Source organism: Paramisgurnus dabryanus, chromosome 6, assembly GCF_030506205.2.
Source record: "Paramisgurnus dabryanus chromosome 6, PD_genome_1.1, whole genome shotgun sequence".
Lineage (NCBI taxonomy): Eukaryota > Metazoa > Chordata > Actinopteri > Cypriniformes > Cobitidae > Paramisgurnus > Paramisgurnus dabryanus.
The window spans coordinates 3,858,936-3,872,582 of record NC_133342.1 but is presented as its reverse complement, the minus strand read 5'-3'; the positions used below and the strand labels follow the sequence as shown (position 1 = coordinate 3,872,582).

Sequence of the window (13,647 nt, the reverse complement as noted above, 5' to 3'; positions counted from 1 at the left end):
ATTCACCTGACGTGACGGGTCTTTGAGGGTCTAATAATGCATTTGTGTTTACTTGTAGTCCCGAAAGTGTGTTACTTTAAACTGTGCTCCAAGAGAAGAGAAGTTTGTGCCAGAAAATAGGTGGAAATGTTTTGTTTGTACATGCACCCCCAAACTAATGCATTCAACTTAACTAGGCCATGCAATACAGGCAATGGCCAAAAGGTGGTGCTGAACACCAAATTTTCCCTAGTGGAGAGATTATGGCCCATTGGTTACTGCAGGGGTCTATTGCAGGGGTCTTTATCCTTTTTTTGAGCATGGGCTACCACAATAAAAAAAAAAACAATCTGGAGGACTAGTTATATCATATATATCATATATATATCATATATATATATATATATATATATATATATATATATATATATATATATATATATATATATATATATATATATATATATATATATATATATATATATGCCTTGCCTTGCCTATATATATATGTATATGTATGTATATATAGTCTACTCACTCAAAACATTGTTTTACTTGTTGATTTTATTTTATTTTACTCGCTGATGTGTTTTATAATTGTTTTAAATGTTATGATGCATAACAAAAGCCAAGCTAATATAAAATAAATGCTAAAATTGAGGCTATTAATACAATGTGCTTTGGTGGGCAACTTAGTCCCCGTGGGCACCTTGTTGGAGACCACTGGTTTATTGCATTTGTGTTAAATAATTTTTTAAGATAAAGGCTGGTAAATATCTATAAGGAGAGAAAATACATTTAATTAGAATTTAGTAATGCTCCATGTATTGCCCATGGTGACCTTGGTGTATCCCAGGTATTGTTGCAAATGGATTTCCACTATTGTCAGTCTTTTTAGTCTCACCTCCTGACTCCTTTCAGAAAGGAAGTCTGTGATCCAATGAAAGAGATTTTGTGAAAGAGATAAAGTAAAAAAAACCTTCACTAGTATGGCATCAGATGTATTTGTTAAATGCTAACAATCAACTAAAGACTTTCTGTGGAAATACTACAGAAAAGGCAATGACTTGCTTATTTGATATACACTACTCACAAAAAGTTAAGGATATTCGACTTTTAGGAAAAAAAATATTTAAAAAAAATGCAAAACGTTTATGCTACCGTGATATTATATCATGAAAGAAGGGCATTTGGGTAGAAATGTCAAATTAGGTTTACATGTAAAGGTTATTGTGCATTTTAGGTGCATTGTGACATTTCACCCGAAAGTCGAATATCCTTAACTTTTTGTGAGTACTGTATTAATCACAGCAGTAAATGATTATCATATTATGTATTTATATAGTACTTATGGTTAACCAATGTAAATAGCAAGGTACTTTTCTATTCCTATTAACACTTTCTATAGTGCAAATTGCAAATGATTAGACCTTAAGGCCTGGAGTTTTACATTCCTGTAAAACCCATTTCTTTACCTCTCCGTCTTTTAAAATAACATAGTTGTCTAAAAACACATCATCTTGCATCATCACCTAAGCGTTTTTGCTTTGAATGAATAGTAGACAGTAAGGAAGATTACACGTTACGCAGGAATTCATGCTCGTTGTAGGCCAAAAATGTGGTCTATATTGTGAAATATTTAATATGTCATGTTTCCTTTTTAGAGTGTAAATCTCTCTGAACTTTTGGTTAGTCACTTGCTTACTTTGACAAACCATTTTAACATAACCTTTGCCAAGTTGCAAAATTACGATTGACCTTTATTGTTTTCAGTTGGTATTCAATGCTATTCTAAATGGTTAGTGATTTAAAGCTTTGGTTATATGCAAATGTCACAGGCTCAAAGAGTTCATTCATAATATGAAAAGCTGCTGAGTTCTTTAGTGCCCAATTTGTCTTCAAGCAAGCCATCGAAAAGTATTCAGGATTGGTAACCTTACCACTAAATCTCTCTGTGTAGAATTCGTTTGCAGTAATCCAAGTTTTTGTCCACATTAAGGGGCCAGACAGGGTTTAGATTAATCCAGGACTAGGCCTTTGTTATATTAGGGCATTTAAGTAGTTTTTACAAAAACAATGCTGGTGTATCTTGAGACAAAACATTGGCACTGATGTTAAGATATGCAAGATATTTTTAAATTAAGACAGCTCAAACATGCATTTTAGTCTGGATAAACCCAGGAATGTCCGGAAAACTGCCCATAAATGTTTGGCACGTCATTGACACCATATAAATGCTTGAGGCATAATAAACTGGTGATCATTACCTGTTCTTTCTGAACCAGCCAATCAGCTTTGCTCAGTCCCAAAACTATGTCATAGTTTACATATGATTTTTATATTTGTCAGTTGATTTTTGGAAATTTACCAGCTTTATAAACTGTTGCGAGAGATACTTTGTAAGAAACCTGGCTTTACCAGTTGTTTAAAAACCTTTAATTGTCACAGCCCCACAGGTGATTAACGTTACTATTAAACCGATAATAAGTTTGTATAAAACTAAAATAATCTTGACAAACTATATATCATTGTAAAGCTCTAACTGTGCATTCACACCAGACGTGGTAGAAGCAGCAAAAACACGCTGTTTGCATGTAGTTGGACCCTTACTGGGGGTTCACACCAGATGCGAGTTCAACGATTTGCGCGAGTAGATTACATACAAAGTCAATGCAAAGACGCGATCAGACGCATCTTCGCCCAAGTTGAAATATTTAACTTGACCAAAAAATTTGCATGACACGCAGTTAAATCCTGCGAGTAATCTAGAGCAAGTAACGCGATGCCCCGCGTTTGGTGTGTACGTAGCATACAACATTTGAGTGTACTTGATTCATTCGCGCTTGAAAATCTAGTCATTCGAGACATTCACGCAGAAATTCGTGTCATGGGAGGGGCTTCTGCGACTCCGCTGGTTTCCTTTAATCACGTCACTACTAGAGCAAGCTCCTGATTGGTTAACGTGGCGTGATTTTCTAAGTAGTTCAGATTTTTTTTAACACGCGTTGAAACGCTCAATTAGCACGGAACACGCATACCGTATCACAGGAAGCCTATTCGTGGCTTTGCATTGATGTAACATGTAAATCACTCACGCTTGCAGCCTCTACCGCGTCTGGTGTGAATGCACAGTTATGCTACATACACACCAAACGCTAGGTCGCAGGATTTAATTTTGTGTCATTCAAACTTTTCGCTCGAGATTACTCGCGGTAAACGCGCCGCCCATATCGCGTCATTCGCATTGCCCCACGGGAGGGCGCATCTGATTGTGTCTTTGCATTATATTTGTATGTAATCTACTCGCGCAAATCGTTGAACTCGCATCTGGTATAAACCCACGATAATGCTATGTACACACCAAACGCTAAAAAACGTTACTCACTCTAGATTACTTGCGAGATTTAACTTCGTGTCATTCAAACGTTTCGCTCGAGTTGAATATTTTCAACTTGGGCGAAGACACGTTTGAGAGGAATAGCGCATATATTCGCTGTAAACGCACCGCCCATATTGCATCATTCAAATCGCCCCGTGCGAGGATGCAGCTGATGGCGTCTTTGCATTGACATTGTTTGTGATCTACTCGCGCAAATCGTTGAACTCACATCTGGTATAAACCCACGGTAATACACCAAACGTGGGGCATCGCGGTACTCGCTCTAGATTACTCACAGGATTTAATATCGTGTCATGCAAACTTTTAGCTCGAGTTGAATATTTTCAACTTGGGCGAAGATGCGTTTGAGGCGAATAGCGCATGTATTCGCGGTAACCGCCCATATTACGTTATTCGAATCGCCCCATGTGATGATACAGCTGATGGCGTCTTTGCATTGACATTGTATGTAATCTACTCGCACAAATCGTTGAACTCACATCTGGTATAAACCCACGGTTATGCTACGTACACACCAAACGCGGGGCATCGAGTTACTTGCTCTAGATTACTCACGGGATTTAACTTCGTGTCTTTCAAACTTTTCGCTCGAGTTGAATATTTTCAACTTGAGCGAAGATGCGTTTGAGGCGAATAGCGCGTGTGTTCGCGGTAAACGCGCCGCCCGTATCGCGTCATTCACATCGCCCCACGGGAGGACGCATCTGATTGCATCTTTGCATTGACTTTGTATGTAATCTACTCGTGCAAATCGTTGAACTCGCGTCTGGTATAAATTCACGGTAATGCTACGTACACACCAAACGCGGGGCATCGCGTTACTCGCTCTAGATTACTTGCGGGATTTAACTTCGTGTCATTCAAACTTCTCGCTCGAGTTGAATATTTTCAACTTGGGCGAAGATGCGTTTGAGGCGAATAGCGCATGTTTTCGCGGTAAATATATACGCCCATATCGGGTCATTAGCATCGCCCCACGGGAGGACGCATCTGATTGCGTCTTTGCATTGACTTAATCTACTCGCGCAAATCATTGAACTCGCGTCTGGTATAAATTCACGGTAATGCTACGTACACACCAAACGCGGGGCATCACGTAACTCGCTCTAGATTACTTGCGGGATTTAACTTTGTGTCATTCAAACTTCTCGCTCGAGTTGAACATTTTCAACTTGGGCGAAGATGCGTTTGAGGCGAATAGGGCATGTTTTCACAGTAAACGCGCCGCCCATATCGCGTCATTAGCATCGCCCCACGGGAGGACGCATCTGATTGCGTCTTTGCATTGACTTTGTATGTAATCTACTCGCGCAAATCGTTGAACTCGCGTATGGTATAAATTCACGGTAATGCTACGTACACACCAAACGCGGGGCATCGCGTTACTCGCTCTAGATTACTTGCGGGATTTAACTTCATGTCATTCAAACTTCTCGCTCGAGTTGAATATTTTCAACTTGGGCGAAGATGCGTTTGAGGCGAATAGCGCATATTTTCGCGGTAAATATATATGCCCATATCGCGTCATTAGCATCGCCCCACGGGAGGACGCATCTGATTGCGTCTTTGCATTGACTTTGTATGTAATCTACTCGTGCAAATCGTTGAACTCGCGTCTGGTATAAATTCACGGTAATGCTACGTACACACCAAACGCGGGGCATCACGTTCCTCGCTCTAGATTACTCGCGGGATTTAACTTCGTGTCTTTCAAACTTTCCGCTCGAGTTGAATATTTTCAACTTGAGCGAAGACGCGTTTGAGGCGAATAGCGCGTGTTTTCGCGGTAAACGCGCCGCCCATAACGCGTCATTAGCATCGCCCCACGGGAGGACGCATCTGATTGCTTCTTTGCATTGACTTTGTATGTAATCTACTCACACAAATCGTTGAACTCACATCTGGTATAAACCCACGGTTATGCTACGTACACACCAAACATGGGGCATCGCGTTACTCACTCTAGATTACTCACAGGATTTAACTTCATGACTTTCAAACTTGCCGCTAGAGTTGAATATTTTCAACTTGAGCGAAGACGCGTTTGAGGCGAATAGCGCGTGTGTTCGCGGTAAACGCGCCGCCCGTATCGCGTCATTCGCATCGCCCCATGGGAGGGCGCATCTGATTGCGTCTTTGCATTATATTTGTATGTAATCTACTTGCGCAAATCGTTGAACTCGCATCTGGTATAAATTCACGATAATGCTACGTACACACCAAACGCTAAAAAACGTAACTCACTCTAGATTACTCGCGGGATTTAACTTCGTGTCATTCAAACGTTTCGCTCGAGTTGAATATTTTCAACTCGGGCAAAGACACGTTTGAGAGGAATAGCGCATATATTCGCAGTAATTGCACCGCCCATTGCGTCATTTGAATCGCCCCATGCGAATATGCAGCTGATGGCGTCTTTGCATTGACATTGTATGTAATCTACTCGCACAAATCGTTGAACTCACATCTGGTATAAACCCACGGTTATGCTACGTACACACCAAACGTGGGGCATCGAGTTACTTGCTCTAGATTACTCACGGGATTTAACTTCGTGTCTTTCAAACTTTTCGCTCGAGTTGAATATTTTCAACTTGAGCGAAGACGCGTTTGAGGCGAATAGCGCGTTTGTTCGCGGTAAACGCGCCGCCCGTATCGCGTCATTCGCATCGCCCCACGGGAGGACGCATCTGATTGCGTCTTTGCATTGACTTTGTATGTAATCTACTCGTGCAAATCGTTGAACTCGCGCCTGGTATAAATTCACGGTAATGCTACGTACACACCAAACGCGGGGCATCGCGTTACTCGCTCTAGATTACTTGCGGGATTTAACTTCGTGTCATTCAAACTTCTCGCTCGAGTTGAATATTTTCAACTTGGGCGAAGATGCGTTTGAGGCGAATAGCGCATGTTTTCGCGGTAAACGCACCGCCCATATCGCGTCATTAGCATCGCCCCACGGGAGGACGCATCTGATTGCGTCTTTGCATTGACTTTGTATGTAATCTACTCGTGCAAATCGTTGAACTCGCGTCTGGTATAAATTCACGATAATGCTACGTACACACCAAACGCGGGGCATCGCGTTACTCGCTCTAGATTACTTGCGGGATTTAACTTCATGTCATTCAAACTTCTCGCTCGAGTTGAATATTTTCAACTTGGGCGAAGACGCGTTTGAGGCGAATAGTGCATGTATTCGCGATAAACGCAGCGCCCATATTGCGTCATTCGAATCGCCCCATGCGAGGATGCAGCTGATGGCGTCTTTGCATTGACATTACATGTAATCTATTCGCGCAAATCGTTAAACTCACATCTGGTATAAACCCACGGTAATGCTACTTATACACCAAATGCGGGGCATTGCGGTACTCGCTTTAGACTACTCGCAGGATTTAATTTCGTGTCATGCAAACTTTTAGCTCGAGTTGAATATTTTCAACTTGGGCGAAGACGCGTTTGAGGGGAATAGCGCATGTATTCGCGGTAAACGCACCGCCCATATTGCATCATTCGAATCGCCCCACGTGAGGACGCATCTGATTGCGTCTTTGCATTGACTTTGTATGTAATCTACTTGCGCAAATCGTTGAACTCGCGTCTGGTATAAATTCACGGTACTGCTACGTACACACCAAACGCGGGGCATCGCGTTACTCGCTCTAGATTACTTGCGGGATTTAACTTCGTGTCATTCAAACTTCTCGCTCGAGTTGAATATTTTCAACTTGGGCGAAGACGCGTTTGAGGCGAATGTTTTCGCGGTAAACGCACCGCCCATATTGCGTCATTAACATCGCCCCACGGGAGGACGCATCTGATTGTGTCTTTGCATTGACTTTGTATGTAATCTACTTGCGCAAATCGTTGAACTCGCATCTGGTGTAAACCCACGATTTGAATGTAGTTTTCATATTTTATCACAAGAGCAATTTTGTAAAATATCATGAGGCCTCAGGTGAGCCCACTTGGTTTTACATATTTATAACACTGTCTTTATTATTAATTCTTTAAAAATCTAGACAACCGATATATCTTTTGAAAGAATTTAGGTTTTATAGTTAAAACGCTTTTGGCAGTAATAACAATGCAGTAACAGTCATTTATTAATGTGTGTCAATAGTATGCAGTAAACCAATGACACCTAGTGGCCTTTGTTGGTAAAACCACTAAAAGGGTGACAATAACCTGTGTGTTTGATTTAAACCTAAAATTTGTATCAAAAGTAGTTGAGACTTGTAGCGTTATTGTTTTTTTAGCATTTTTGGGATTAACATTTTCATTTTTATTGTTGTTAAATATATTTTTTATACTTTATTTCATAATTTTTATTTATTAAAATACACAAACTGCTATCATTTTTTATTTATTTATTTAATATAAAAAAATACAAAAACTTTAGAGTGTCGTCTTTAAAAAGAAATCATTTAATCATCACCTTCACAGATGAGGTGTTAAGATTGAACATGTATTTAACATGTAAGCATGTATTTAATCTCCGAATTCTTCCCTTAAGATTTCCATAGAATCTTGCGTACTCCACGTGCATGCTTAGAAATGCATTTTTCCTAAGGCCACAAGAATTTGGTGGGCTGAACTAACACAGAACATCACAGACATTCTTTGCAAGTCTACACATTCTGTTGAATTTTTACGTAAAAGAACAGGTTGATAAATAGAAAGAAAAACTTTATTGAGGCACTTGCAGAACAGAAAGTAAACCGGTTAGGTTACATAGGTTTACATAGGTTAAGGTCGATTATTATTGTATACTATTCCAAGTAGTTCCAATCCTTTGCAACCACAATCATTTGATCGTCTATTGTTCTATTCCATAGAAGTAAAATGATGCACAACTGCATGTTTGGTTTAAAGCCACTTGAGTTTCTACTTGACCACAAATACCAGGATGTATAAAAACCTGCTGAAAATGATCTCATCTTACAGTAATTACTTTGCTTCATTACACCCGAGCAGGCATTCAATTGCTCAGCGAGTCAATAAAGGTGAATGCATTTTATCGCCAGGCGACATGTTGAGTAAAGACATTACTAAAGCACTGAGCAAAGAAAACAAACGCTCCATACAATCTGACAAAAATAATATCAATAACGCATTCATCATCAACATGCACATCTTTAAAGTTTGGATTGAAAAATACAAAAAAAGAAAGCAAACCAGCATATGAAAAGAGTACAAACGTGGGCAAAATAACATTTAGAAAAAGTACAAATGGTAACAATGAAAAGATTCAAAAACAAAACACATGTATAAAGATATATAATAAATATAATAAATTTATACAGACGCTTATATTTTTGTCATTTCAGACATTAACAGAGGTGCATTGCTTAACTGAAGAACAAGACGAGAACCTTCTGGAGGCATTTTGGGATTGATACCAGATATGGTTTTTGATAGTAAATGTTGTTTCCAGTACTGATAAGCACTAAAAAAAGGTCTGCTGTTATCTTATAGCTCAATGTAAAACTGTTTCAGTTCAGTTCATGCACAAACTATCAAACACTCAAGATGTCCTATTAAAAAAAAATCCACATGTACACACACCATTCAGGAATGACAAAACAACACATATAATATTCACTAAAAAATTAAAAATGTATTCACACAGACAGCATATTATTATTATTCTTATTATTAATACTAATACCACGTACAAGTGCACGACTGGGGCTCTAATAAAAGAAAACGCGACCGCAAAGGCACATCATGGTTGTCACACTAAATATATTGAGATACTTAAATAAAGATATATGACACATAGAGGAAAAAAATAATTCACAGCTGTATGGGTCATCGAGAACCCAAAAAATAAAAACAAATGTGACTTAAAAAGGTTTTCCGCCACGGCCACATTAGAAACAAATGTTAAAACACAAGAATCCACCCGAGGAAAAACCTCCATGTAGCAATTGCGTTTTTGTCATTTGCTAAGTTCAAACGCATACTAATACAATTGAAAAAGAGCCAGCATATTAAAACAAGAACATCCCCACAAATATCACCAAAAATACAAGCAAGTCCTCATCCCCACAAATAAATCGAGCGCTACAAAACAAGCACAAATACAGTAAAGAATCTGGTATAAAAAGATGCATTTGAACGGTAAAAAAATAACAAGCATGTCAGAAATCTCAGACGAGAGAGGAAAGAGTGAACAGAAAGTGGGCATCTGTTGAGTCACGTAAGCAGATGGCTATCACCACAAAAACATTTTTTACAACATGACCGCCCCCTGATATTGGATACAATCTCTGACCTTCGTTCGAAGGAAGAGAATTTCTGTTCCAGAGAAATGTTTGATGTCAGAAGACCATTGTGTTCCCGATGACGTCTCTTCTTTATAGCGTCTGCATTATGTTAGATAACTGTAGCAGTTAAAAGCAGTCTCAAATTCTGTGTTTGTGGATGAGTATCAAAGAGAAAACCATCCAATGAAACAATCGGTTTATTTGCATGAATGTGTACACTAGAGGACTTTACGGGGCCACTTAGAGAAAGTGCTTTGGACATGAGTCGGGTCTGGTGTAAGTGGTCTCGGGTAGTTTAAAATAAATACAATTTAGTTTGAAAATACCCAAGCAGACCTGTACTTAGACAGTGCGCAGCAAGAACGCTTGCGAGATCTGTGGTTAGATGATATGATAATTTAAGATGATGGGTGATTGACTTTTCAGCACTTCATGAATGTTTTTAGCACATACGGGTGATTCTCGCGAAATTTGACTTATCGGGTGTCATGAAATATTTTGATAAAAAAGTAAATGCAAAGTAAGAAGCATACAGTTATCTCTTCATGTTATTTTGCACATGATTTCCAATGACATCATACAAACCAATTTTGTTGGTTTTTTTCCTGATTTAAGGGGAAAATTTTCATTACCGCAACGTGTCCATGACTGGATTTGGGTTCTTTGACATGTAAATATTTATAATAAAAAAATCTAAAAAATAAAAAGCTTCAGTGCATGTTATGCTATAAACATTTACAGTAAAGAAACATGTGGTATATGGTGATCATTGGTAAATGTAGCGACAATAATAAGGAATATAAATGTGTCCAAAACCAATTTTCTCATCCTCCTCAACAATTTTCAATCATTGTTTAAGCCCTCAAGGAACTAAAATAAAAAAAAAATTGTTGGAAGGGACATAATTGACTGTGACACTCAAGATGGCTTCCAGGTAAGCAGTTCTTATTTTTTCTTTCCAGATAAAAGTTAAAATTTAGTTTAACATAGTACCTAGACAACTTGTTAGTTCTCATTACTGTAACACGAGTTTGTAAATGCATATATTTAATGTAATACCTTGTTGCGGTAATGATAATTTTGGATAATGATAATCTAAAAAAGTAAAAAAATTCTATAGGAAATATTTTTTTAAATCCTCTAAAAATAATGGTTATAGTAAGTTCAGACCTTAATCTTAGATGTGCAAAAAAATTGCTTTTTAAAAATTCTGATGCCGGACACCTTCTAAATCTGGATTTCGTGAGAATCACCCATACTCGCTAGTTTGTGTAAGTCAGTGGTTCTTAAACTTTTCGTTATCATGACATAAAACGATCTCAAACATAAAATCTGAATGTAACAAAACATATTATATGACACAATGTAGTACTGTTAGTTGGTAGCTATATTGTGATTCCACTGGTGTAAGTGTATCATCAGAGATGCGTTACATAACATTGCGACACTAGAGTCCATGATTTATAAGGCTATCGACGGCATTTGTTTTAAATCTACTGGTCACAACCGAAAGCAAAATTTAGAAATCACGTTTGTGCACTGGCATCGGACATTCATTATATGAATTAAAAATAAATAAGTTTATAAATAATTTAAAGTGAACAGAGCAGCCAACCTAATTGGTCATCAGGCTATTGGGATATGTCTCTGTGCTGCGCTAACTGGTCCACACAATCTCCCATTAGGCCTAGCACAAGTTTATGTTTGTATTTGGTTTATGTTTCGTGTGCATATGATAGTGTTAACCCCTTAGTTAAGTTTAGTGTTGTGGGTTAAAGGTCACATTCTTTCTGATCCCATTTTTTAACCCTAGTTAGTGTGTAATGTTGCTATAATAGCATAAATAATACCTCTAAAATGATAAAGCTCAAAGTTCACTGCCGGGGCGATATATATTCTTTAACAGAATTCGCCTTTTAAAGCCTACAGCGAGCGGCCCGTTTGGACTACAGCCCTCTACTTCCTGCTTTAATGACGTCACTAGAACAGTTTTGACTAAACTCCGCCCACAGGAATACAACAGTCGCCAGCTAAGCTAATGGCAAGCTAAGCTGCTATCGAATCACAACACACTAAACAAACTACACAATCAGAACTCGTTACGTATTTCTGAAGGAGGGATTTCATAGAACAAGGAAGACATTGGGCCGTTTTGAGGACAGTGAAAACAGCGCTATACAGATAAGTAAATTGTGTGAAAAATACAGCTTTTTTACATGAACACATGTTGTATTGTGCACTGTAGACACAATCAAAGCTTCAAAAACACGGAAAGAACAGGACCTATAAGCATGTATTATATTTTGTGCACGAAAAGTGTGCAGGTTGCACACGTTTATATTCGGGTCATTTCGGGTCAGGTACAGATATTTGGATCTGAGAAAGACCTCTAGTGTACACATCGTGTTTGTGTGGATGATATCAGAGTTTGTGTTGCTTCTCGCTGAAACGGTGTATGGTCACGCAACCGTGGTAGGTGATGGGGCGCGGCATTGCAGCCACGCCCGTGATGATGCCACAGGAGGGGTCATAGCATAGGATATTATCAGAGGCTTCACCGTTCTCTCCTCGCCCACCCAAGATGAAGATTTTTCCGTTACAAACTGATATCCCGCAACTTTCCTGAATACACACACACACAAAAATATATCTTATATATTTACATATTACACAAACCTTTAAAAAAATTCAGTGAGTGTGTTTACATGCACTCTTACTCTGATAATGCTTAATAAACTGATAACATGTAGATCATGTAAACGCATAGAGGAAAAGTCATAAATTACTGAAGCAAAATCAGATTTCTGCCCATTATCCCTATTTCTGCGCATGTCTTTGCATGTAAAAGTTCACAAACTGTTGAAGTAACGCATAAAAGTAAAAATCAGGTTTCTATAATAATCAAATTTTTGATATAAGCTAATTTTGTGCATGTAAACGTACTCAGTGTGGCATATGGCACCATGCACACTTCATATTAATAATGCATTTTATATTATTATATTTATTTACATATTTAATCAGCAACCCCCCTTCAAAACTACCAAAAAGCCCCTAGTGTGCAGTTAAAGGGGACATATCATAAAAATGTTGTTTTCCTTGTTTAAATGCTGTAATGGGGTCCCCAGTGCTTCTATCAACCTAGAAAATGTTAAAAAGATCAACCCAGTTACTTAGTTTTGGTAAACCATTCTCTGCAAGCATGTGAAATTATCTATATGATATTTTGAGCTAGAATTTCACATATGTACTCTGGGGACACCAAATATTGGTTTTATATCTTACATTTACAAATTATTGTGAAATGTCCCCTTTAATGAAAATGTCCTGAGAATTGACTGACCCCATGTCTTTTTTTTGTCCAGTCGAAAAGAAAATTAATTGTTTTGGGGGAAATTATTCCAGGATTTTTCTCCATATAGTAGACTTCAATTAAACCCAATGATTTAAAGGCCAGATTGCAGTTTTAATTCCGCTTCAAAGGGCTGTAAATGATCCCAACCAAGGCATGAGAGTCTTATCTAGTGAAACGATCTTCATTTTTGCCCCCCCCCAAAAAAAACCTTTCACCTCAACTTTTGCAAGCCCTGTGAGACGTTTTTCCGCAACATAACGTATTATGTTATCACGTCGAAAGGACATGCAAAACTACCGCTCCAGTGTGGAGAAGAGGCCAAATTTAGAGATTGTATGTTGTTAAATGACACTGTCTTTGTGTCAGTTTATTGTTTAAAATAGTTTGTAAGTGTGCATTTTGCATATCGTCACCTTCCTAAACTAATTGCCTTTGCATTTGAAAAAAATGTTTTAGGCTGTTTTATTTTGCCTAAGTCAAAAGACACTTTTTACAATTTCTAAATGGCAGCTGCATCAAGAAGAACACAAATCTACTCAACCTGTGAAGTTACTTCCATTTATTTGGGTTTTCTGAGAAACCTGAAAAAAAATGACTTAGTAATTAGTTAGGCAATTAGTTTAGGAAGGTGACGA

At 38.3% G+C, this 13,647-nt stretch overlaps 2 protein-coding genes across 6 annotated transcripts in view; both read right to left on the bottom strand.

Moving 5' to 3' along the window:
• Positions 1-167, bottom strand: part of yeats2 (YEATS domain containing 2) — a 46,428-nt gene extending 46,261 nt beyond the window's left edge. For all 4 annotated transcript variants that reach the window (XM_065262049.2, XM_065262052.2, XM_065262053.2 and 1 more), the window contains exon 1: positions 7-167. The gene's annotated coding sequence lies outside the window, so the exon portion shown is untranslated. The remainder of the gene's footprint in view (positions 1-6) is intronic.
• A 7,890-nt stretch (positions 168-8,057) lies between these two features.
• The window catches only part of klhl24a (kelch-like family member 24a), a 31,540-nt gene continuing 25,950 nt past the window's right edge, over positions 8,058-13,647 (bottom strand). For both annotated transcript variants that reach the window (XM_065262056.2, XM_065262057.2), the window contains exon 8: positions 8,058-12,279. In XM_065262056.2, coding sequence (XP_065118128.1) covers positions 12,079-12,279 — 201 coding nt within the window. In that variant the 3' untranslated portion in view covers positions 8,058-12,078. The remainder of the gene's footprint in view (positions 12,280-13,647) is intronic.